Below are 27483 nucleotides of genomic sequence, written 5' to 3'. Positions count from 1 at the left end.
AAAACTGCTGAAAAACTAGAATATGAAATTATGTTGAAGGTATAAGTTTTCCTCATGTTATTGTCCCTTAAAAATCCCATTAATGGTTTCTTAGAGACAGCAGAAATAAATACAGTTTTGTTTTTGTATGTTTTTTTCTTCTAGGTTCAAAATCCTCTATTTTATGTTATATCCTTCCTGTGTTACTCAACTGAAACACAGTTGTTTCCATTAGGGAATTAACTGAGTCATAGAAACATGTTCATTATGATAAAAATGCACATTTTTTTGCTTCATTTCAGATGAAATTAGAGTTCCACATAAACTAGATGCTTGGTTCTTGCTATGAGATGAATGTTTAGTAAGCAATAGGAACAAAGCCCATACCAAAGGGGATTCAGAATATATATAGTGCTCTCACACAACTGACCTCTCTGTTTTGATTTAGAAAGCGTAGATGACAGCACACTCTAAGTAAAAACAGTAAAAGAGTAAGAAGATGTGAATTCAAATTTTGGTCAGTTTTATAATCTCTTAGTCACTCTAGAATTTCAATGTTCTCAAATGAAAAATGAGGATCTTCACTCTTTTATATAAATGCCAGATATATAAGTGAGATAGCATATTGCCTATAATTTGAATTACTCAAGGGAAATGTGCTATAAAAACCAAAGCTATCCCTATGCCACAGGAACGGGTGGCTCTCTGTGAAAATGATCTCATCTTAGTGAATGGAGAGAAATGAAGAGGACAGTGCATATGTCATATATGTGCCACTGCCCCCTCGCCTCCATCTAGTTCAGGACCACCTCATCCTTTCCCAACCTTTCCCAACCTTTCCCGTTTTCCCCCCTTCACTGTGTTCATTGATTTATTGTCTTGAGTCTCTTGATTTAAAAAAATTAAGTAGAGGCCCTGGTCGTTTGGCTCAGTGGTAGAGCGTCGGCCTGGCGTGCAGAAATCCCGGGTTTGATCCCCGGCCAGGGCACACAGGAGAAGCGCCCATTTGCTTCTCCACCCCTCCGCCACGCTTTCCTCTCTGTCTCTCTCTTCCCCTCCCACAGCCAAGGCTCCATTGGAGCAAAGATGGCCCGGGCGCTGGGGATGGCTCCTTAGCCTCTGCCCCAGGCGCTAGAGTGGCTCTGGTCGCAACAGAGCGACGCCCCGGAGGGGCAGAGCATTGCCCCCTGGTGGGCAGAGCGTCGCCCCCTGGTGGGCGTGCCGGGTGCATGCAGGAGTCTGTCTGACTGTCTCTCCCCGTTTCCAGCTTCCGAAAAATACAAAAAAAAAAAAAAAATTTAAGTAGAGAGAGACAAACATTTCTCTTGATTGCATGTCCTTTAATAGCCTTTCCTTTTCAACCTTGCTTCTTAAAGGAGTTGCCAGTGCTCACCATCAACACTGTTTATCTACACTAGTGTCCCACGCATCTTCCATCCTTTCTGGTCCCAGGTCTCTCCCCACTACCTTAGTGGGTTGGCTCTTGCCAGTCACCAACATTTCTTTCTATGTTGCTGAATCCAACAGTCACTTGGTCATCCAGGTTTTATCTTACTGCCACTCCTTAAACCCTCCTAACTGCATTTCCATTTTAATCTTGTCTCTTTAAATTCATCTTTCAGGATACCATTAAAAGAAACATCATCATGTTCCCAGTCCTTAAAGTTATGCAAGGATAATGAACTGTGTATAGAAAATGCTCATATTCTCAGCATGATATCCAGTAACCTTTAGTGCCTTGCCCTTTAGACTTTAACAATACTGGTCTATGCATCCTTCCCACACAATCTTATTTCACGTTTGTGCCTTTGAATACCCTGTTCCCCTGCCTGCAACACACTTTACTTCTACCCTTGATTAACTCTTATACATTCTTCAGAATTCATCTCCTCTAGGAAGATTTCTCAGAATAAAAACGACTGGTAGTTGAAGTAGTGAACATGCGTGCTACATACTGTGCTGAACACTTTGCATTGCTAATATTATTTGACCCTCAAAATAGCCCCCTGGTGTAAGTAACATAATCAGCTCCATATTCTAGCATGTTATAGATAAAGAAACTAAGGTCCAAGGAGCTTACGTCAGCTGCCTGAGGTCATGCAGCTAGAAATGTTAGCACTGAGATTTGACCACAATCTTTCTGATGCCAGAGCCTGAGTTTCTAAACACTCATCAAAACATTTTCAAACAATAGATGGGCTTTTACTTCTGTAGTCTTGTACATGCTGTTTCTTTTATATGGGAGGTTTTCTTCCACTTTGCTAACAAAATTTTATTCATCATTTTTGGACACATCTTGCTAACCTGACTCCCACCTGAGTTAGTCACGTTTCCTCCTGTGTTTCTTCTACCTTTCCCTTAATAAGAGGACAAATTTTTAACTAAGGGCTGGACTCTTTGTAGCCCCATGGCCTCACACTGTGCATTTATACACATAAGACAATGATAATATGATGGTGATAAGATGAAGAACAAAAGAGGCAACATCAATGGTGTCCCATTAACAGGGTGAAGTGGCTCATTTGTGATATTTCTCATTACTCTATTGTTCTTTTCTAAGTTCTTTGCAATATTGAATCAACCATATTAACCAGCACAACAAATCTGTCCAAATATAGATGAGTTATATTACTGGTAAAGATGAAGAGAAGAAATGATACATCATTTCATGTTTTTCTATTAGAAACAAAATCTAAAAATGTTTTTGATTTGGATCCTGAAAAAATATGCCCCAACTTTTCTTTTTCCTTTCTTTTTATTAAGTCAGAGGAGAGTAGGCAGAGAGACAGACTCCTGCATGCACTCTGATTGGGATCCACCCAGCAAGCCCACTAGGGGGCGATGCTCTGCCCATCTGGGCTGTTGCTCCATTGCTCAGCAACTGAGCTCTTCTTAGCACCTGAGGTGGAGGCCATGGAGCCATCCTCAGTGCCCAGGACCAACTTGTTCCAATAGCGCCATGGCTGTAGGAGGGAAAGAGAGAGAGAAAACAAAGCAAGAGGGGGAGTGGTGGAAAAGCAGATGGTAACTTCTCCTGTGTGCCCTCACCAGGAATCAAACCCAGGACATCCATACCCAGGGCTGATGCTCTACAACTGAAACAACCAGCCAGGGTCAGCCCCAACTTTTCAAGATCAAAAAGCATAATTAACTATAAATTTCATGCAACATATTCACGATATAAAGGTTCAAGGTATTTACTCTTTAGAACAAAGCAACACAACAGCCAATGCATGTGTTTATCTGTTGTGTTATTAGAGTTTACCATCATAGAAAATTCTTACTCCATTAAAAAAAAATTTATTTTGAAATAATTTGAAACTCACATAAGAGCTGCAAAGATAGTCCAGAGTTTCAAGATACCCTAGACCAGTGGTCCCCAACCTTTTTTGGGCCATGGACCAGTTTAATGTCAGAAAATATTTTCATGGACCAGCTTTTAGGGTGGGACAGATAAATGTATCACGTGACCGAGACAAGCGTCAAGAGTGAGTCTTAGACAGATGTAACAGAGGGAATCTGGTCATTTTTTAAAAATAAAGCATCATTCACACTTAAATATAAATAAAATGGAAATAATGTAAGTTATTTATTCTTTCTCTGTGGACCAGTACCAAATGGCCCACGGACTGGTACCGGTCCGTGGCCCGGGGTTTGGGGACCACTGCCCTAGACCCATCTGTCTCCTATGTTAGCATCTTACATAATCATAGAACATTTATAAAAACTAAGAGAATAAACTTGATCAATGCTTCTGCACTAACTGAAGTGCAGAAGTTACTTGGAATTCCCAGGTTTTTGCATGAATGCCTTTTCATGTTTCAGAATCCTATCCAGAATACCATATTATATTTCATTGTTATGTCTTCTTAGACTCTTCTTGGCTGTAACAGTTTCTCAAATTTCTCTTGTTTTGAAAGACCTTGAATGTTTTAAAGAGTACTGGGCAGATAATTTGTAAAGTACCCCTCAATTAGAGGTTGTCTGATGTTTTCTCATGATTAAACTGAGGTTATGGATTTTTTTAAACAACTACCATAAAGCTGAGATGCTTATCTTATGATATAAGGGGTACATGGCATCAATATGCCTTAATAGTGGTGATGTTAGCCATAATCTCTTGAGAAAGGTATGTCTGGTAATTTTCTTCACTATGAAATTACAATGTTTCCCTTTCCTTATACTATAAGTTAGAAGCAAATCACTAGGTGCCTGACACTCCAGGAATGAAGAATTACTCCTAGGAAGAAGTTCTGAGTATCAAAGAATTTGTAGACACATATTAAAACCATCATAACAATTAAAAAAATGATTTTGGGGAAGATACTTTCAGGCCATATAAATACCCCCATTTTCCCTTAAAGTTTCACATACTAATTTTAGCATTCATCTGTAGATCTTGGCTGTACTAATTATAACTGCATTGTCCTGTGGACCAAAAAAAGGGGGTTCTAAGTGACGTCAGAGAAATACTGCCATATGCTCCTGATATCTCCCCCTGCACTTTCAACAAATTCAACAACTAGAGACAGATAATCTCAGGAGCATCTGAAATACACATACAACAAAAAAAGGTACAATTGGGTGCAAAGGTGGCTGAATATATAATCCACTTTGAAGGAAATAAGACGGAGAATGGAGTATTCTGCTTTCGCTTGGAACTGAGAGGAAGGGAGGGCTAGGGGAGAGGGAAGAAGCTGGGCTAGGGAGAGTCAAGCCGAAGAGAGAGTACGCTGGTGGCTCAGCCTGAGATTGTAGATGCACAGCTAGTGTGAGCAGCAGACTCTGGCAGAGGTTGCCTGCGGAGGCTGGCACCAGAGTAGCTTTGGGCTTTGTTCACTCCAGGTCTGCGATCGTGGGCAGGGTGCGAGTGGCTCCACCTGGCGCCTCTGGCGTGGGCATGCATGCTCATGGATGGAGGGGCTATGCTGAAGACTGTCAGCAGTGGACTTCTGTGTGGGCTGTAGCCAGAGTTTCTGTGTGGTCCTGGCTCCCCAACCAACAAACAGTATGGGAAGTGCATAAGGGCTGGGATCCCTAGGCCTGGACCTGTCAAGGCAGGCGCCTCTGCCAGCCAATACAGGCTACAAAGCACATTCCCGCCGAGCAGACCTCAGAGAGCATTGCAGAAGTGGTGGAAGCTGGGCGCTGGGCACGCAAGCAGCTTGCCGTGGGCTACCAAACAGGGCACAAGGGAGAAGCCTGAGGATATCAGACCCGCAGAGCGCTGAGGAAAACTAGACATACCTGGATACCCTTAGAAAGGAGCCTGACCAGCAGTCAACTCACAGCCCTGCCAGCTTATGCTGGCGGCTCTGGTTGACAAAGCCTTACCCAGAACTGTGCTTTGAGCAGACCTGTAGGACAGACTTGGTAGCTCTTAGGGCCTCTTGCTCTGCAGGCAAAGGCTGGGGCAACTTCCTGCCAGCTGATACAAATTACAAAGCACATTCCCACGGAGCAGACCTCAGAGAGCATTGCAGAAGTGGTGGGGGCTGGGCTGCAGGCTTCCAAACAGAGCACGAGGGAGAAGCCTGTGGAGAGCAGGCCCACAGAGCGCTGAGGAAAATTAGACATACCTTGAGGCCCTAAGAAAGGAGCCTGACCAGCAGTGAGCTCACTGCCCTGACTGCTTATGCTGGCGGCTCTGGTTGACAAAGCCTTACCCAGAATTGTGCTTTGAGTGGACCTAGAGGAGGAACTTGGCAGCTCTTAGGACCTCTTGTTCTGCAGGCAGAGGCTGGGCAACTTCCTGCCAGCCAATACAGGTTACAAAGTGCATTCCCACGGAGCAGACCTCAGAGAGCACTGTGGAAGTTGTGCGGGCTGGGTTGCAGGCTTCCAAACAGGGCACAAGGGAAAAAAGCCTGGGGAGAGTAGACCCACAGAGCACTGAAGCATGCTAGACATGCTCAGAGGCTCTTAGAAAGGCACCTGAAAGGCAATCAACTCCCTGCCCTGCCTGCTTACGCTGGCAGCTCTCATTGGCAAAGCCTTATCCAGAACTGTGCTTTGAGCAGGGCTGGAGGGGAGACTTGGCAACTCTTAGAGCCTCTTGCTCTGCGAGCAGTGGCTGGGGAAACTTTACAGCTGGGTCCCCAGGCTGCTGGCTCAGGAAGGAGAGATGTGGGGAGAGGCTCTGGGAAAACTGACTCTCCCATTGATGGAGTCTGCAAACCCTAACAAGACCTGCCTACCAACGGGACTGAGGCCTAGCTTATATCATCACCATAGCAACACATCAACTGCAAATCTCCAATAAAGAGTGCCAAGGAGCAAAACCTGTAGTACAGCGCCACCGCAAAAAATAAAAAAGAAGATAATCTCTCAAAACCAGGAAAAATTCACATTTTTATAACTTTTTTTTCCATTTCTTTCTGGCATTTTCATCTCTTTTTTTCCACTTTGGTCATTTTATCCTCTTTTCATCTTATTCTTTCCTTTTCATTTTGAACTTCATAACCCATGGTGTTACATTTTCCATTCTTGTTTTATTTTTATTTTTATGAGGATTACATTCTAAAAACCATAACTTCTTTTTTTTTTTCTTCTTTTCTCTTTCACTTTCTTTCTCATTCAATTGTCATTCACAAACAAATTATTTTATTCTGGATTCAAATTTTTCCTTTGTGGCATTTTGTCTGTTTTTTACTTCATTTTTTTATCTCTTTGTCACTTCCCCCCAACTCTGGCTCTCCATTCTATGTAGTTTTTGTTCCACTTAAGACAATAGACTTTTCATTTTTTCACTGTATTTTTTCAATTTTTTTCTTTTCTTTTTTTTAAATCATCTTTTATTAGTGTTATTAACAATGGCACTCTTAAATGCCATTAAGGAAAAAGAAATCAAATATCATGGATACAAAAGACAGAGATGTAACTCAAATAGATGAAGAAGAATTTATAGAAAAAAATTTCAATTGCTTGGAAACTTTGGAGTTAAATGACAGAGAATTAAAAACTGAAGTCCTAAAAATACTTAGGGAAGTACAAGAAAGCATGGAAAGACAATTTAGAGAGCTCAAAAAACAATTCAATGAACAAAAAGAATACTTCACCAAGAAAATTGAAGCTATGAAAATGAATAAAACGAAGAGGAAAACTCAATTCATGAAAAGAAAAACAAGGTAACAAGCTTAGCAAATAGAACAGACCAGATAGAGGAGAAAATTAGTGACATAAAAGACAGGCAACTAGAGACAAAACAGAAGAAAGAGGAGAGAGACTCACAAATTAAATAAATTGAAAAAGCCTTACAAAAACTGTCTGACTCCATCAGGAAGAGAAACATAAAAATAATGGGTATATCAGAAGGAGAAGAAAGAGAAAATGGAATGAATATATTCAAACAAGTAATAAGACAAAAACTTCCCAAACCTGTGGAAAGAATTAGAGCCTCGAATTCAAGAAGCAAACAGAACACCGAGTTATTTTAATCCTAACAAACCTGCTCCAAGGCACATCATAATGAAATGATCACAAACCAATGACAAAGAAAAAATTCTCAAGGCAGCCAGGGAAAAGAATACAACATATAAAGGAAGGCCCATTAGATTATCATCAGATTTCTCAGCAGAAACTCTACAAGCCAGAAGAGAGTGTTCCCCAATATTTAAAGTTCTGAAAGAGAGGAACTTCCAGCCAAGAACACTATATCTATCAAAGCTATCCTTCAAATACAAAGGAGAAATAAAAACATTCACAGGTTTAGAAAAGATGAGGAAATTTATCACCAGAAAACCCCTGCTTCAGGAAATACTAAAGGGGGTTATCTGGCCAGATACAAAGAGCAAAATAAAACAAAACTACAAGTAAAAGCTCCATCAAGATCACAATAAAAACAAGATTAATCTGTGACAACAAAAACAAAAATGGGGAGAAGACAAAGATTAACAGTAGCAAAGGACAATGGAGTGCAGAAACACTCATGAGATAATGTATTACAATGAACATGATATGTATCCTTTCTATTATTTAATGGTAACCACCCCTGAAAAAATCACCACAGAAACACATGGCTTAAAAAGAGAAGAAACAGAGGAAAAGAGTATGGGATATAACCAAACAAAAACAAATGATAGAAAAACAAAAAAGAAAAACCAAACAAGATACAAAGCTATCAGAAACTAATATATAAAATGGCAATAGAATATTCTCAAGTGTCAATAATTACACTAAATGTGAATGGATTGAACTCATTAATAAAAAGACACAGAGTAGCAGAATAGATTAAAAATGAAAATCCAACTGTATGCTGCCTTCAAAAAACACATCTAAGCTACAAGAATAAAACCAAATTCAAAGTGAGGTTGGAAAACGATTCTCCAAGCAAATAACATCCAAAACAAAGCAGGTGTAGCCATACTCATATCTAACAATGCTGACTACAAGACAGCAAAGGTAATCAGAGACAAAATGGTCATTTTATAATGATAAAGGGGACACTGAATCAAGAAGACATAACACTTCTTAATATACATGCACCAAACCAAGGAGCACCAAAATATATAACACATCTACTAACTGACCTAAAAATAAAAACCGACAAATATACATTCATACTTGGAGACCTCAATACACTACTGACGGCTCTAGATCATTCATCCAAACAGAAAATCCATAAAGAATTAAACAAAACATTAAACATTTGGCATTAAATGAAACACTAGAACAATTGGATATGATAGACATCTACAGGACATTTCATCCCAAAGTGCCAGAGTATACATTTTCCTCCAGTGTACATGGAACCTTCTCAAGAATTGACCATATGTTGGGCCACAAAAATAACATCAACAAATTCAGAAAGATTGAAATTATACCAAGCATATTCTCTGACCATAAAGCTTTGAAACTAGAATTCAACTGCAAAAAAGAAGTAAACAAACCCACAAAAATGTGGAAATTAAACAACATACTTCTAAAAAATAAGTGGGTCAAAGAAGAATAAAAGCAGAGATCAAAAGATACATAAAGACAAACAAAAATGACAATATTATATATCAGGATCTCTGGGATGCAGCAAAAGCAGTGATAAGAGGGAAATTCATATCACTATAAGCATATATGAACAAACAAGAGAGAGAACAAGTAAGCAACTTAACCTCACATCATAAGGAACTAGAAAAATAACAAAGGTAACCCAAAATCAGCAGAAAAAAGGAAATAATAATCAGAGCATAAACAAATGAAATAGAGAACAGAAAAACTATAGAAAAAATCAATAAAACAAGGAGCTGGTTCTTTGAAAAGATCAATAAAATTGACAAACCCTTGGCAAGACTTACTAAGGAAAAAAGAGAAAGGACTCATATAAACAAAATCCAAAATGAAAGAGGAGAAACCACCATAGATATCATAGATATACAAAGAATTATTGGAGAATACTATGAAAAACTATATGCCACCAAATTTAACAATCTAGAAGAAATGAATGAATTCCTAGAATACAATCTTCCTAGACTGAGTCTTGAAGAAGTAGAAAGCCTAAACAGACCCATAAGCAGGGAGGAAATAGAAACAACTATCAAAAACCTCCCCAAAAATAAAAGTCCAGGGCCAGACAGCTATATTAGTGAATGCTATCAAACATTCAAAGAAGACTTGGTTCCTGTTCTACTCAGTCTTCCAAAAAATTGAAGAAACAATATTTCCAAACACATTTTATGAGGTCAACATAACCCTCATACCAAAACCTGTCAAGGACAACACAAAGAAAGAAAACTACAGACCAGTATCTCTAATAAATACAGATGCTAAAATATTAAACAAAATACTAGCAAATCAAATACAATACATTAAAAAAATAATTCATCATGATGAAGTGGGATTCATCCCAGAATCACAAGGATGGTTCAACATACGTAAAACACTTAACGTAATACACCATATCAACAAAACAAAGAACAAAAACCATATCATCCTATTAATAGATGCAGAAAAAGCATTCGATAAAATACAGCACAATTTTATGTTTAAAACACTCAACAAAATGGATATAGAAGAAAAATATCTCAACATAATAAAGGCCATTTATGACAAATCATCAGCTAACATCATATTAAATGGCATAAAACTGAGGACTTTTCCTCTGAAATCAGGAACAAGACAAGGTTGTCCACTTTGTCCACTCTTATTCAACTTAGTGCTGGAAGTCCTAGCCAGAGAAGTTGGACAAGAGAAAGAAATTAAAGGCATTCATATTGGGAAAGAAGAAGTAAAGGTTTCACTTTTTGCAGATGATATGATCCTAAACATTGAAAACCCCAAAGACTTTACAAAAACACTATTAGAAACAATAAACCAATACAGTAAGGTCGCAGGATACAAAGTTAATATACAGAAGTCTATTGCCTTTGTATATACCAACTCAAAAAAATAATCCCCTTCATGGTTGCAACAAAAAAATAAAATACCTAGGAATAAACATAACAAAGAATGTAAAGAATCTATATAATGAAAACTATAAAGCATTGTTATGGGAAATAAAAAAGATACAATGAAATGGAAAAATATTCCTTGTTCTTGGATAGAAAGAATAAATATAGTCAAAATGACCATATTACCTAAAGTGATATACAAAGTTAATGCAATTCCCATCAAAATTCCAATATCGTTTTTTAAAGAAATGAAACAACAAATCATCAGGTTTATATGGAACAATAAAAAACCCTGAATAGCCAAAGTAATTCTAAGAAAAAAGAACAAAGCTTGGGGTATTACAATACCTGAATTCAAAATATATTATAGAGCCACGACAATCAAAACAGCATGGTATTGGCAGCAGAAAAATAGACACTCAGACCAATGGAACAGAATAGAAAGCCCAGAAATAAAACCACATATATATGGTCAAATAATCTTTGATAAAGGGGCCAATGACACACAATGGAGAAAAGAAAGCCTCTTCAATAAATGGTGCTGGGAAAACTGGAAAGCCACATGCAAAAGAATGAAACTCGACTGCATTTTGTCCCCTTGTACTAAAATTAATTCAAAATGGATCAAAGACCTAAATATAAGAACTGAAACAATAAATTACATAGAAGAAAACATAGGTACTAAACTCATGGACCTTGGCCATAAAGAGCACTTCATGAATTTGACTCCAAAGGTAAGGGAAGTGAAAGCAAAGATAAATGAATGGGACCACATCAGACTAAGAAGCGTTTGCACAGCAAGAGAAACTGACAACAGCCCTGGCCGGTTGGCTCAGCGGTAGAGCGTCGGCCTGGCGTGTGGGGGACCCAGGTTCGATTCCCGGCCAGGGCACATAGGAGAAGCGCCCATTTGCTTCTCCATCCCCCCACCCCCTCCTTCCTCTCTGTCTCTTTCTTCCCCTCCCGCAGCCAAGGCTCCATTGGAGCAAAGATGGCCCGGGTGCTGGGGATGGCTCCTTGGCCTCTGCCCCAGGCGCTAGAGTGGCTCTGGTCGCGGCAGAGCGATGCCCCAGAGGGGCAGAGCATCGCCCTCTGGTGGGCAGAGCATCGCCCCTGGTGGGCGTGCCGGGTGGATCCCGGTCGGGCGCATGCGGAGTCTGTCTGACTGTCTCTCCCTGTTTCCAGCTTCAGAAAAAATACAAAAAAAAAAAAAAAAAAAAAGAGAAACTGACAACAAAACAAACAGACAGCCACCTAAATGGAAGATGATATTTTCAAACAACAGCACAGATAAGGGCCTAATATCCAAAATATATAAAAAACTCACAAAACTCAAAAACAAACAAGCAAACAATCCAATAAAAAAATGGGAAGAGGACATGAACAGACACTTCTCCCAGGAAGAAATACAAATGGCCAACAGATATATGAAAAGATGCTCATCTTCATTAACTATTAGAGAAATGCAAATCAAAACTACGATGAGATACCTCTTCACACCTGTTAGATTAGCTATTATCAAAAAGACAGGTAATAACATGTGTTGGAGAGGCTGTGGAGAAAAAGGAACCTTCATTCACTGTGTGTGAGAATGTAAAGTAGTAAAACCATTATGGAAGAGAGTATGGTGATTCCTCAAAAAATTAAGAATAGAACTACCATATGACCCAGCAATCGCTCTACTAGGTATATACCTCCAAAACTCAAAAACACTGTTACGTAAAGACACATGCAGCCCCATGTTCACTGCAGCATTGTTCACAGTAGCCAAGACATGGAAACAACCTAAAAGCCCTTCAATAGATGACTGGATAAAGAAGATGTGGTACATATATACTATGGAATACTACTCAGCCATAAGAAATGACGACATCGGATCATTTACAACAACATGGATGGACCTTGATAACATTATACTGAGTGAAATAAGTAAATCAGAAAAAAACTAAGAACTATATGATTCCATACATAGGTAGGACACAAAAATGAGACTCAAGGACATGGACAAGAGTGTGGTGGTTACCAGGGGGAGGGGAAAAGAGGAGAGGAAGGGGGGAGGGGCACAAAGAAAACTAAATAGAAAGTGATGGAAGACAATTTGACTTTGGGTGATGGGTATACAACATAATCAAATGTCAAAATGACCTGGAGATGTTTTCTCTGAATCTATGTACCCTAATTAATCAATGTCACCCCGTTAAAATTAATTGTCTAAATAAAATAATAAATTTAAAAAAGGGGGGTTCTATGAAAAGTAACTGCACAGGGTGATCTGATCACAAATCTAACTGAGCAGTTTATGGTGGGCACTCATGCCTTGGGTCTATAACTTCTTTAGTAAAAGGTTTTAAGTCAGCCTGGTCCATTGTTCTTGTGCATGTAGGTTAACAACCTTTGAAATACCAGAAGTAACACTCTTTGAAGAGGAAGCTTGTATTTACCCTCATGAGAGCACATAATCTTGTTAACTATCCTGTAATCCAATCCCCACTTGCTTTTCCAATTCTCTTTACATCGCCTCCTTAATTTCAGATGCATAAAAGAGGTTGCACAGCTGTTATTCTCTGGAGCATTTGAAATCTTGCTCCCTGGCATATGTTGTCAGTTTGGCTCAAATAAACTCTTCTAAAAATTCTCTGTAAGTCTGGACATTTTTTTACCTTGATAGCTCTAATGGTGATTTTCTATTTCCCTCATTTATTATTCTATTATTTTTATTTCTCTACATTGATGATTTAAAATCATTCAGTGAGAAAAAGTTCTTCCTTCTCCTACATTTTTAATGCAATTATTTATTTATATATAAGTATGGGTTTGGGGGCTCTTTATCTTACTCTTTGGGTTATAACCCAATACTGCTGTTCATTTTTTTTTTTTTTTTAGCTGATGCATGTCACTAACCCGGTGACTGACTATGCCATAGGGGGGGGGCCACAGTCAGTGAATAAGGTCAGCAGTTCACTCTTCGAGGACTCTAGCACACTAAGGCAATAGTTGATACCCAAGCATGACTCTAGCCTCGGTTGCTGTTCATTTTATTGGTCAACTGCTCTTGCCTTGGCCATTGGGGGCTCCTTCAGTTAGGTCCTCTACACTTTCCATATGTTCTTATCTTTTTTCTTTTCTTTTTATTTTTTTATCTTATTTTTATTAATTTTGATGCAGCGACATTGATGAATCAGGGTACATATGTTCCGAGAAAACATCTCCAGATTATTTTGACTTTTGATTATGCTGCATACCCCTCACCCAAAGTCAAACTGTCTTCTGTCACCTTCTATCTGGTTTTCTTTGTGCCCCTACCCTCCCCCTACCCCCTCCCTCTCCTTCCTCACCCCCTCCCCACCCCTCCACCCCACCCCCTGTTACCATCACACTCTTGTCCATGTCTCTGAGTCTCATTTTCATGTCCCATCTATGCAGGGGTTCATATAGTTCTTAGTTTTTTCTGATTGACGTATTTCACTCTGTATAATGTTATCAAGGTCCATCCATGTTATTGTAAATGATCTGATGTCATCATTTCTTATGGCTGAGTAGTATTCCATAGTATATATTTACCAAAGCTTTTTATTCCACTTGTCCTCTGACGGACACTTGGGCTGTTTCCAGATCTTCGCTATTGTGAACAATCCTGCTATAAACATGGGGGTGCATTTCTCCTTCTGGAACTGTTCTATGGTGTTCTTGGGGTATATTCCTAAAAGAGGGACAGCTGGGTCAAAAGGCAGTTCGATTTTCAATTTTTTGAGGAATCTCCATACTGTTTTCCACAGAGGAGAAATTCTCACAAGTTCAAGAAGCACAGAGAACTCCACTAAAGAGAAACCCAAAGAAACCTACACCAAGACACATTATAATTAAAATACCAAAGCTAAGTGATAAAGAGAAAATGTTAAAAGCTGCTAGAGAAAAAAAGGCTATCACCTACAAAGGAGCCCCCATAAGGATGACATCAGACTTCTCAACAGAAACACTTGAGGCCAGAAGGGAATGGCAAGAAATATTCAAAGTAATGCAGAACAAGAACCTACAACCAAGACTACTTTATCCAGCAAGGCTATCATTTAAAATTGAAGGAGAAATAAAAAGTTTCCCAGACAAAAAAAAAAACCTCAAGGAATTCATTACTTATCTTTTTTCTTTTAAAGCTTTCTTTACTTTCTGGCTCCACAGAACACTCAAGTCTCATCTTGTGTCTTCCCTGGCTGAGCTCTAGATAATCAGCCATTTCTCCAAAGAGTGTTGATTTGTTTTATTGGGAAATAGTATGTAAAAATAAAAACCTTGGGCACTGGCTTTGCTTCTTGTTACTGGTATGGCACAGTTTTTAGGCTCACTCAGAGGTAACAGCCGAGAAGTACATGTATGTATAGAAACTCATGTGACACATATATCTGTATTTAGTACTTATGTATGTATGTATGTATCTTATAACCATAGAATCATCCATGAATCTATCTACATATATGAATATGAGTATGTATCCATCCATGCACCCATGTATCTATCTATCTGTATCTAGGTATTGTCTATACATGTATGTATGTATGTATCTATCTATCTATCTTAAAATACAATAAAAATAAATTGAGTTTATACTGATACTCTTACTTCAATCTAGTGCCACAGGGTTTATTTTGACATCTCCCTTCTGCTTCTTTGTGGCTTCTTTCTCTGACTGTGTGAAATATGGCTCTGATTATCTACTGTAAATTTCCTTATATGTTCCACCTTAGTATATAGGTAACTACATATCAGAATGGTATTTACCTTAAAATAAATACCACACTTTAAATTAGAGGTATGAAAGGCACAAATTGTCTACTGAAGTTGCCACATTCAGGCCTTGAACTTTAGAGGACAGCTTTGCTCTGTCCATTTAAGTAATTCCTTTTCAATCAACAACCATTCATTTTCCAAGTACCATGCCTGAGTATGCTGGGCATAGACTGTAGAGTTGTTCAACTTTGCCTACTTTGATAAAAAGAGCTTATTAGATGAACTATGAAAATTCATATTAATCAACATTTTATGCAAAACAACATGGAAATAGGGCTAACATTAAAAAAATAACATGCATATAGATAGACTGTTTGCTAGAAATAATCTAAGTCATTCTTTTGTTACCACCAAAGTAAATAACAACCAACGGTCACATGGTATGAGAATATCAGACAAGCCCCCCTCCCCAGTATGCCTTCTACTGAGCAAGTGCAGGAAGCAGAGCACAAGGAGAAGTCAACAATGACATCACTGACCCTCCAGGACAGGGAAACATAGCAATAAATAAAGAAAAAAATCTCGTTGCTGTTGTTAGATCAATTCTATAACTTTCTCACCACCTTTCATTATTAAAAATCAGTCTAGCCCAATCCAGTTGCACGTCTGATTTAAACCTCCTCTGAACTGCACCCCACTGAGCTACAAAGGGTGAAATCTGGCCAAGAACTAGGGAGGGGATATGGTCTGTTCTTTCATTGATCCACATCTCCTTCTTTCCCCTCCCCCTTTTTTTAAATAGGCTGAATTCACTTTATTTTTCTTTCATAAAATTATGTGGTGGCCAAATATTTCCTTCTTTTTGTCTAGATCCTCCAGAGTAGAGGCCAGGGCTGAGAGTAAGGAGAAGGAATTGTTTTAGGAAACCAGACAAATTACAGGGTGCCTCTATTTGTGGTTTAGCCTGAATCTAGACCTGTTCAAAGCTAGTAGCTTTCGGTAAGGCTGACTGGCTGTGGGAGGCGGTCAGAAATATGAAATTCTGGCCTCAAAGGAGTGATAGTGATGAGCTGGGCCAATTAGATCTTCTGCTGTTAGGAGATAGATCTTGAGACAGAAAGGGTGTTGATTATTTGTAACAGCACTAAAAATCACAATTTACATGGAGAAAACAGAGACAGTATCTGTGTTACTCTAAGAGCAAAGCGCCAGATGTTATTAAAGGTTGTTTTTCCTCAAGGCACCAGTATCTCTTTTCTTCTCACCCAATACAATCTCATCCAGATTTACAATTTCCCCTGTTATGCAAATACAGAGAACTTCACTAGTATGAAGACTCAAAGAGTACAGGGACTTGTGTGGTTTTTCACTGATTCATCCCACAAGCCTAGACTAGTACCTGTACATAGTAGGCACTGGATAAATAATTAAGAATTACATTGAGTAATCATATTCCTATCTCTAGCCAGCCAGCCAGCTCTCATCTTTGAACTCTAGACTTATACATGCAACCTAATATTAAGCATCTGTACTCAGAGTTTCAAACTCAGCATGCCCATGGCTGAGTTGGTGATCTTTCCCGTCAAATACAGTTCCATGTTAATGTTTCCTGGTTATGTGAATGTCATTGTTATCCATCCAAGGAGACAAACCTGAAGCCAAGAGTCATTCTTGAGATTCCTTCCCTTATGTCCTTAACTTAAATCCAAAGTATCTCTAAGTGTCTGATGATTTTACTTCTTAAATAGCTCTTTAATTCCCTACTGTCTTCCGTCTTAAAAGCCTTCAGTGGCTCCTTCATCTCTATTTCTTTTGTTGAGGCGGTGATCACTATCTGCCTCAGAAACTGGCCCTCCGATCTTCAGCACAGATACCCTTCAGTTCATTTTACACCCCGAAGCTACTAGCATGTAGGGAAGACTATGTCACTCTTTGGCTTAAATATCCTCAGCATAATATCTGAATGCTCAGTGCTGCTCACATTCTTTCATCTGCTGCCTCTTGCTCATTTTTCCAGCTCAAAGTTTTCTCCCTTGCTCTATACTTAATCCACAATGAACTCAGTGAACTTCTGGTGGCCTCTAAACAAAAATCACTTTGCTTTGTCTTGCCTAAGGAAAAAGCTTGTTGTTCCCTTCATCTTAAGTACCCTTCCTCATACCACCTTGTCCAACCCTCTTCACCTGGAAAGCATTACTCAACATTAAGATTTTAGTCTATGCCATACTTGTGAGAAATCATCTCTAGTTTCATAGTCTACAGTAGATGTGTTTCCTATGTGCTCCCAAAATCTCTGGTAGTATCTTCTTACTTGTCACTTTCTCCCACCAGCTCCAAGGCTATTTGAAGGAATGAATAATGTGTTGGTCATCATTATGTATCTTGACAATATATGAAGCACAGTAAATGAATACTCAGGATTATAGAATGGGTGGTAATATACCAACTATAAAAGCGGATATGTGAGACAATCTCTGCCTCATGCCATTATATAGTGCTCACAAAAATTAGGGGATGTTTTATCGTTTCATATTCATTTTGAAATATTCCTTAATTTTTGTGAGCAGTGTATATTTGAATCATGCAACCCTACTCTCCACACTGATTCCTAGCTCACTAAGCTATACTCTGATTAGAATCTGGCTTCCAGTCTACACACCCACAGAGGGGGGACATGTTGCTTCACAAATGTAAGCATCTCATCCACTCTACTTTCTAGACTTGCCTTCCATAATGAATGAGTAAACTGGTTTTCTGATCAGGTAGTGTGGCATCTTTTGGTGAGGACCCTGGTTTAGAGATTGAGAGCCCATGTTATCCCAACTTAGGCACTTAAAAGTCATGTGAATTTGGGCAACTTTTATTTCCCTGAATGTTAGTTTCTGTGTCTTTAATATTCAGGATTAAATTCAATAATTTAATATGAAGTGCCTTGCATAAGCAGTTATAGCAGTTGTTATCACTGTCTTTTATGTTTCATTAATTGTGTTCACTTATGAGCAATGGATAGAATACTGAGATAATGAATGTCTGACTCAGATCAGCTGACAGCAACCCATGCTTAGCTCGATGGTGTTCCCTGGCAACACCCTGTCCCTTGCTGTTGGCCTACGTCTGGAATGACTTTACAATAGGACACAAGACAGAGATGAAAATGTGAGTTCCCAGAGAAGGTTAAAGAGAAACATTAATCTGGAACTTGCATTTTAAGAAGGAATGTAAGATTTTTATGTTTTTGTTTTAAAAAATCAGTAAATAAGAGAGAAGTTTCTTGGCATGCTCTCCCATTCCACCAGTGTACAGCGGGTATCACCAAAGGCCAAACTCTATGAAATATGACCCAGGAATCAAATGAGACTTGATAAAGAGCTGGGGAAACAGTTTTAATTTCAGAGCTTTGAATTTAATCTAAACAGACTATGTATATATTTCCCTTTTCACTGATTCTTTTCCTGTGGCTTTTCTGTGGGTTTTATTTCCTCCCTTATAGTTTAATAAATTTTATACTGCTTAAAAGAAAACCCTGTATATCTGTGTTGCACTGAGTTTACAAAAATCATCAAAGCTGCAAGACTTCTCTTCATTTTCAAAGTTTGCAAAACTCCACTTACATTCCCCAGTGTTATTGCTACACCACCGAACATCAAGGTCAGTATGTCCTCCTGCTGCTCAGAGGATAGGATCAGGTCCAGGGTGTTTTTTAGCCTCTGTACAAACTGATCTGGCTTCTCCACAGCCAAAGTCCACATTCACCATCAATCTTGTTTCTAGCCAATGTTCTGATTTTGTGTAGAAAACCATGATCTCTCTGTCTATTATCTCCAGGTCCAGTAATGGGTTTTAGGATTGCGGAAACAGAAGCATGGTCTCTACTTAATTAGCTAGGAAGTCATGTAAATTCTGGTCTCTAGGAAATGACTCTTACTGCTAGACATTGCTACTAGGAATCAATAGCATCTTCTATGCAACACACAGAAAAATCAACAGACTGATTTTACAGAGATATTATTTACATTATTTATTTATTTATTTTATTTTATTTTCCTTTCTTTTTTGCATTTTTCTGAAGCTGGAAACAGGGAGAGACAGTCAGACAGACTCCCACATGCGCCCGACCGGGATCCACCCGGCACGCCCACCATAGGGCGATGCTCTGCTCACCAGGGGGCGATGCTCTGCCCATCCTGGGCGTCGCCATGTTGCGACCAGAGCCACTCTAGCGCCTGAGGCAGAGGCTACAGAGTCATCCCCAGCGACTGGGCCATCCTTGCTCCAATGGAGCCTTGGCTGCGGGAGGGGAAGAGAGAGACAGAGAGGAAGGCGCGGCGGAGAGGTGGAGAAGCAAATGGGCACTTCTCCTGTGTGCCCTGGCCGGGAATAGAACCCGGGTCCTCCGCATGCTAGGCCGACGCTCTACCACTAAGCCAACCGGCCAGGGCCTACATTATTTATTTTGAAGAGTGACAAAGGAAAAGCCACCCCAGTGACCATTAAGGCATGATTTTGGTGATATGTTGGAGAGGGGGATGCTGAGAATAAGTACTATGTCAGAACTTTTCAAAATTTGTCCCCAAGGAGCTCTTTTATTTTCCTTTTAAATCTATCTTAAAATTTTTTTTCCTCTGTATCAAAATGCCTTTATTAATAATAAGTAATTCAGTGCTCCTTCTTTTTCCTAAAAGGACGGCACAGAGGAGAAGATGTCAGAGCTTCAGCATCAGGAAAGCAGAGCTGCCACCAAGCATTAGCAGGTTTCCAGCCCACAGTATTAAACCTGGCATCTTAGTACATCTGGTCTTACACTGGATAAATGCACAATCCCCGTCTAGCTTTCTATAGTGGTAAAAAAGCTTCTGGCTCTATAGTTTCTCTTAAGAAGCCCTGGAGGTCAGCAGTCTCTGCTTGGAAACCACTGTCTTAAAGGGCAAGAAGGTGACTGACGTCTGAAAAGAATGGGAAAAATATGTAGAGCACAACATTTCTACTTAAGAAGAATATGATTCCACAGTTCCCCCAACAATTGATCATGAAGACTGTACTTTCTGTTGGGGAACTTCTCCCTGAAAGGTCCCCTGTCCTTTGACATTTGGCTACCTGACTTCATTCCTTGCCTGACCCTGGATCTGGTCACATTCCTCCCAGTTTATCTCTGTGTTATAGTCAGAATTCATGCTTTTTCCTTAATTTCATATCTGAAAGTTTTCCTAGTTTACTTCTTCACTTATTTCTTCTCTTTTATTCTAATTCCTTCACTTTACCTTTTAGCTTTCTATCACAGTCTCTCTGTGATATTTCAGGGTTATATTTCCTCCACCCATGTTCAGGGTTATATTTCCTCCACCAAGTATAAGAACTGACTTTTTTATTTCTGATAGCTCTGTTTAATGTTTCATATTTAATGTTGGGCAAACAAGTGTGTTAGGCTTGCTTGCTGCATGGGGCAGCACTACGTGTATAAAGTCTATGTAAGGCTGCAGGCACTTGCTCTCAGGGTGGCACATTGTAGATGGCTGTTTGCTTGTCAGCCTTGAGAGAAATGGTTTTCCCTGCCTGCTTGCTCGTCTGCCATTGAGAGACTCTAATAAACAAAATGGCCCACCATTTTCCGGCCCCACAGTTCCTTTACTGTCTGTCTGAATCCAAAGGGAACCTGCCTGGCCTTGGCCACCAGCATTATACTTAATGTCTCTATGTTAAAAGTATTGGTTTCTATTACTCATCAAAAATGTCTATGAACCAACATTTATAATTTTACACAATTATTTTTACCATGACTATGTAAAATTGATTAAAAACCTCTAGAGGCCTGGCTAAAGTGTTGTTCTGCTGCAGGCATATGATGTCTATGCCTAAGAAGGATCCTTGCTCTGGAAGGTCATTGGGAGGAGAGGTGAGTTGGGCAGCATCTGCCATTATATGGAGTGAATAGTAAGCATTTTAGCTCTTACTGTCTGCAGAAGTCCTAACTCCAGGGGCTCTGATTGTATCATCTGCTTTTCAAGGGGAAAACAGAGACCTATTTTGGATAGTTTTAATCACTAGGCTGCTTAATTCCCCTCCATTCCTTAGAAGACTGACCATTACATCAACAGTTATTTCATGTATATAATGACGTGTCTGTCATCTAAAATATCATTATTTATAAATAGGTAATTAACAGTCCTGGGAGTGAGCCTCCACATAAGACATGACTCCTGTTTGGCATCTATACAGCTTTAGCTCAATTCAATATAGTGTGGAGATTAAGAAGCTGGCCTTTTGGTCCAGATTGCCTGGGTTCAAATCTTAACTTGGCTACTGATTAGCAATGACTGCTCAACAAATGTTACTATAGTTGTAAGAAACTATAGACTAGTTGGTGAAAAGAGCAAAAGGGGAAAAAAATAGTTTGAAATGAATAAACAGACTTTGTCATCTATAGTGCTTTTTGGAAATTCAAAAATTAAGAAAATCAAGTACTTTTTTTTTTATCACAATTCCCCCATTCTATCCTTTATCTGAGAATACTAAAATTAGAATAAATACATTTAAATCTTTAAGGGTTAGACCTGCACATGAAAAACTAAACAAATATTTCAGGTAACATTTTTAGTGGAGGTTTAAAAGAAGCCATAAAAGACAGTATGAATTTTAAAGTATTCACATTATTATGTTCATGTGTGCACTAAAGTGGATGCATGTGTATATATGTGTGAATGTAGTCTTGAAATTATGTAAATGAGCCTTACCTCAAAGGCCAAGATCAAAGGAAATAAGAAAAATCACGGATATAAAAAAATTACATAATGGTTAAAAATTAGTGAAAACACAAAGTACTCTTATATAAAAATGGGAAAAAGTGAACCAGGAATATCTTAGCTTACTAGAATAATATTTGGTCCAAAGAAATTTAATGAGTGTCAGGTATAAAGCTAATAGATGAATTTAATAGAAGTGTAGTTTCAATCCTATCATGGCTAAAAACAATGTGAAAAATAATAATAAAATAGATTTGCTGTTTTATTTATGATTGGGATTTTCAGTGCTCAGATATCTGTAAATAGTCAAAGAAGATACTCCAAATTGTAGGCTAGCACATTGGATAATCAGCTTTGATGTACAGAATTTTCAGAAAAACAAAGCATTACTAATATCTAGCAAGTGCTGAAATAAAAGACATTTTATAACTAATGATTTATACTCAAAGCAAGCATCATAAAGTTTACTTAACTGGGCGTCTCTATAGCAATTTTTTTTCCTTCATTGACAACCTTTAGTTATAACAGGCTTTAGAAATAAACAAGAATGATAAGATGAAATGCGTAAAGTAACTTTCAGATATGTAAATGATAAAACAATTTAAATAGTTCATATCTTTGCTTTGTTAAAAATAGACAAGTCAGATGCAATTTGAAAATTCTGAAGGTATAGGGCCTCCAAGAACCCAGATAAGATTTGTTTTAGAGCCTTGTTTCTCTTTTGTAACATTCTTATTATTCTTGCAGTATGGGGGAGGATGATGCAAGAATATCTTATCCAATGTCCTTCTCTCCCATAAACTCTCTTTCTGATAGGGTCTATACTCTTTTTTTTATATAGGGTCTATACTCTTTGATAGAACCAAATATCCAAGCCAAGTATGCTCCATGTAACAGAAACTATGAGAATGGTTGATTACAACTATAATCTTTCTGCCATTAATAACAACCTTCACATATTTTCATTCCTATTTTTTTGATACAATTTTCATTGTGATAACATCCTATCTGTTTTGATATACAATTGGGCACAGTTAATCATTTATTCTATGCCACTTCTCATAATCACCATGAGTACCCAGACTAAGTTTCTTTTTGGTGTCTATAGGTCAGACAAGTTGATGCTTAATATTTTTATGATGATCAAGAGCATTACATATTCGTCAGCCTAGCGTGTGAAGGACCCGGGTTCAATTCCCGGCCAGGGCACACAGGAGAAGCGCCCATTTGCTTCTCCACCCCTCCGCCGCGCCTTCCTCTCTGTCTCTCTCTTCCCCTCCCGCAGCCAAGGCTCCATTGGAGCAAAGATGGCCCGGGCGCTGGGGATGGCTCTGTGGCCTCTGCCTCAAGCGCTAGAGTGGCTCTGGTCGCAACATGGCGACGCCCAGGATGGGCAGAGCATCGCCCCCTGGTGGGCAGAGCATCGCCCCTGGTGGGCGTGCCGGGTGAATCCCGGTCGGGCGCATGTGGGAGTCTGTCTGACTGTATCTCCCTGTTTCCAGCTTCAGAAAAATGCAAAAAAAAAAAAAAAAAAAAAAAAAAAAAAAAAAAAAAAAAGAGCATTATATATAATTATGCAAAATGGCACTTTGGCTTTGAGGCATTTCATTTTAAGACAGTCTTCATTTAATGGCAGAAGGAGAATAGTCTCCAAGTTCAACTTATAATACTATATCAATCTTACTCTTACTCATAAGAGCAATGTGAAAATATTCCTAGGATAATTACAGAGTAATAGAAAACTTCCTTTGCTGATAATAAATAAGTTAAAAATATTTTGCCAATTTAGACTGCCTTTATTTATTAAAATATATATTTTTTTACTTTGAAGCTCCAACTGCTTTAATATTACCTATAAGCATATGTTCAAAAGAATTTTCCATACATTACTTACTTGTTTTAGCTTCTTTAGGTCTTCATCAAGTTCTAAGTTGTCCAAAATAACAGCAACAAACAAACTCAGGAGGATCTATAAAATGGTTAAAAAACAATGGAAAAACCCATATTCCATAAGTATCAAAATATCATATATAAATTATATAAAATATCTACCTAAATATATATATCATATAGAATGCATTAACTGGAAAATAAACATGTAATTATGAATCACTGCATAGGTATTTTAAGGTATTTTTCACAAATACCTTAAAAATATTTTTCACAAATATCTTAAAGAAATGGAAAGAAATGCATATATTAACTGAAATAAATAATATAAATGTTAATTTGCTTCTGAAGCCAATTTATAATGAAAATTAAGAAAAATATTTTTTATAACTCAATAATCTTACTTCTGAGACCCACTCCAATGAAAATAATATGAAGTACTGGTGAAATTTTTATATACAAAGGTGCTTGATAGAATTATTTATAATAATAAAATACTGGAAATAATATCTAACCTTATATAAATAGTTAATACATTTAATAGAGATCTCTATTATAAAATTCAGGCAGCCATTAAAAATTCTCATTGTGGTAGCTAGTCTTGCAGAAGTCCCTCTGGTGTTCACACTCTCATGAGTCCCCACCATAATGATTATGATTGGTCTTTGTAAGCAACAGGTTACGGAAATGATTCTGTGTGGCTTTTGAGGTTAAGTGTTAAGAGACATTGTTGCTTTTATCTTGCACTCTCTTGGGTCACTCACTCTGGTGGAAGCTAGGTATTATGAAGACACTCAAGGGGCCCTATGGAGAGTCCCATGTGGTGATTAGCTGAGGCCTCCTCCCATCAGCCATACTAGTCACCCATCTTAGAAGTGCACTCCAGCCCCAGTAAAGCCTGAAGCCCCAGACAATATCTTGACTAGAAATTCATCAGATATTCTGAATTAGAAATACCAACTAAACCTGTCCCGGATTCCTGACCTGCAGAAACTGCATAAGATAATAAATATGTGTTGTTATATAGCAATAGATAAGCAATGCATACATAAAGTTTAATTAGTATTAAAACATGCTTACATTACAATGTTAGATAAGAGTATATATTGTATATGGTAGAAATGCAACCATGTACAAAAAGAAGAATAATAAAGAAAAGGCTAGAAGGAGGTTTCTGAGAAATGTTAATGGTACCTGTCTTTGTGAAAAATGGATTTTTCTCCTTTTCTTTGTATTTCAACATATTTTCCAAATTAGAAAAAAGAAGGCATACATTACTTTTGGAATGGGTAAACAAGGTAAAAGGAAAACAACAACAACAAAATTTTAAAATATTTTAATTTCTAGTTCCTTCCTTCCTTCCTTCCTTCCTTCCTTCCTTCCTTCCTTCCTTCCTTCCTTCCTTCCTTCCTTCCTTCCTTCCTTCCTTCCTTCCTTCCTTCTTATCCCTCCCTCCCTCCCTCCCTCTCTCTTCTTTCTTTCTTTCTTTCCTTCTTTCTTTCTTTCTTTCTTTCTTTCTTTCTTTCTTTCTTTCTTTCTTTCTTTCTTTCTTTCTTTCTTTCTTTCTTTCTTTCTTTCTTTCTTTCTTTCTTTCTTAAATGAGAGGAAGGGAGATAGTGAGACAGACTCCTGCATGCACCCGGACTGGGATCAACCTGGCAATGCTCATGTGGGGCTGATACTTGCAAGTGAGTTATTTTTAGCACCTGAGGTGGAGGCTTCATGGAGCACTTGAATAAGTCAAGCCATGGCTGCAGGAGGGGAAGAGAGAGAGAGAGAGAGAGAGAGAGAGAGAGAGAGAGAGAGAAAGAAAGAAAGAAAGAAAGGGGAGTGGGAGGGAAGAAGAAGCAGATGGTCATTTCTGTGTGCCCTGACCTGGAATTGAACCCAGGACTTCCACATGCTGGGTCGATGCTCTACCACTGAGCCAACCAGCCAGAGCTGGTCCCTTTTCAACTTTGAATTCTCACAAGTTCCATTGCATTTGATAATCTTTTTTTATTCCTAATTTATATTCTTCCTTCAAATTCCCTCTTAACAAATTATTTCCATTTGTTAATATTAGACAGTTAAACATGAATGGAAGAAAGTTGAGGCAATTTAGTCATTATGACTTTTTAAGTACCAGAGAGTTATGTGTAAGCTAATGGCAGGCTAGCTCCTTTCCAAGTTTAATGACAATATAACAAGGAAAAAAACCTCCAAATATTATTAAATCTTGACAAAATATGCTCGGCTTGGGACAAGTGCCAGTACCCTTTCTTGTCCTTTGGGATTTAACCAGAATTAAAGAAGGTACAAAATGGTCTAAACATAGATTTTTATGGATGTCACCACGTCTGCCACATTACGGGCAGCTGGGCACAGATATAGTCAGGTTTACTCGAAACCAGCCCTTATTCTCTAAATAAGACATATAGTTCACTCCAAGGTTAGCCCCTTTCCCATGACCTTGATGTTTGCCTTGAGGTTATCATCAAAGCAACACCAGAGGAAGAGTCTACTCTTCCTGGCATCCTCACCCCAGGCTTAGTGCTGTCCCCTGGAAGGTCTGTGCATCTGAGCTGTCCCACACTGCTTCCATCACTCACTGGCACTTGAACAGGCACTGCTGTGTCCTAATTTAACCAATTTTTCTATCCTTCCAGTAAAAGGGCAAATAAAAGTCTAAGATATAAAAATCCTTAATAAAAAAAGGGAAAGCAACTGTTCTCCTCCCTTTCCTTAGAGCATTTCTTCAGAAAACTTTGTCCTTGTAAATTCTTCCTCTGTCCCTTTGAGATGTATATAAATTTCTTTAAAAGCTCTGAATAAGCCTCCTCTGCTTTATAACCAGAAATAGCTCCCTCTCTCCCCTTCTCCATGGGAGGGTGGGGGAATAGCTTAGCCACCTGGCCCCACCCCTTGCAAAACTACCTGTCGTGGAGATATGAGTTCTATTTTTCCTTTAGATAAAGGTAATTAGCTACCACAGATGGTCGCCCCAATTATCAGGTGAATTTATGGGAAACTATTTAACAAATGGTGCTGTCGAGTCTTTTACTTGAGGACTAATTGTTTTCATCCTGAGACATGAACGTAGTGTGGGGATACGTATAAAAGGGTGAGTTGCTTTCTGTCTTTGCAATCTCTTAGCGGACTGCCTGTGATGTCCATTGCAGTCTGGTTTAGTGCTGATCCAGTAATAAAACTGTTTTCTTTCATCTGCCTTGGTGGAGAGGTTTTCTGGGATAGCAGGAGATTTTACTTTTAATTATTTCCCCAACACCAGACAGATGGCAGGCTACTTAAGGACAGTGAGGTTAGTTTATTCGATTATATTCTACAAGCAGTTGATTGAACTCCATTGATGTGTCAGACTGCCTGGTCAGCCACATAAACACAATATTGCACTCACCATGATGAAGTCACAAACTAATTAAGTAGCCTGGCAGCCTCATAAAAAAAGAGCATTTTGGTTGGAGTCCTCAGCAAGTAAGCTCTACTAGTCACGAGCTATGTAGCAACCACTAGTTCACTGTAAGTATCAATGTCCTCATTTGTAAAATATTACAGCAATAATAATAGTAGCTCAACAAATTGCAGCCACCGTATTTTCTTTCTTCTTTCTTATCATGTATTTTTTCCCATATTTTCATTTAACCCTCCCCCAACAACACTGATACATGGAATAGCCTATATGAAAATACACAAACATAAACTTAGATATGGGAAACTAAAATAATGTCCTTGTTATATCTATAAATGAACTTCATTTAGTCCTTTAGCTCTACATT

General features: G+C 38.5%; 1 protein-coding gene and 1 non-coding gene across 4 annotated transcripts in view; both read right to left on the bottom strand.

Annotated features, from left to right (window-relative positions):
- Positions 1–27483, bottom strand: part of NALCN (sodium leak channel, non-selective) — a 318920-nt gene that overhangs the window by 98794 nt on the left and 192643 nt on the right. For all 3 annotated transcript variants that reach the window (XM_066380606.1, XM_066380605.1, XM_066380604.1), the window contains exon 15: positions 23712–23786. In XM_066380606.1, the coding sequence (XP_066236703.1) occupies positions 23712–23786 (75 nt within the window). The remainder of the gene's footprint in view (positions 1–23711; positions 23787–27483) is intronic.
- Positions 13247–13382, bottom strand: LOC136404686 (small nucleolar RNA SNORA3/SNORA45 family). Its single transcript, XR_010751399.1, has one exon. It is a non-coding gene; the product is annotated as a small nucleolar RNA SNORA3/SNORA45 family (small nucleolar RNA).

This window comes from Saccopteryx leptura, chromosome 4 (assembly GCF_036850995.1).
Source record: "Saccopteryx leptura isolate mSacLep1 chromosome 4, mSacLep1_pri_phased_curated, whole genome shotgun sequence".
NCBI classification, from domain to species: Eukaryota; Metazoa; Chordata; class Mammalia; order Chiroptera; family Emballonuridae; genus Saccopteryx; species Saccopteryx leptura.
Note: the sequence above shows the minus strand (reverse complement) of the source record. Positions and strands in the feature narration are given on the sequence as shown.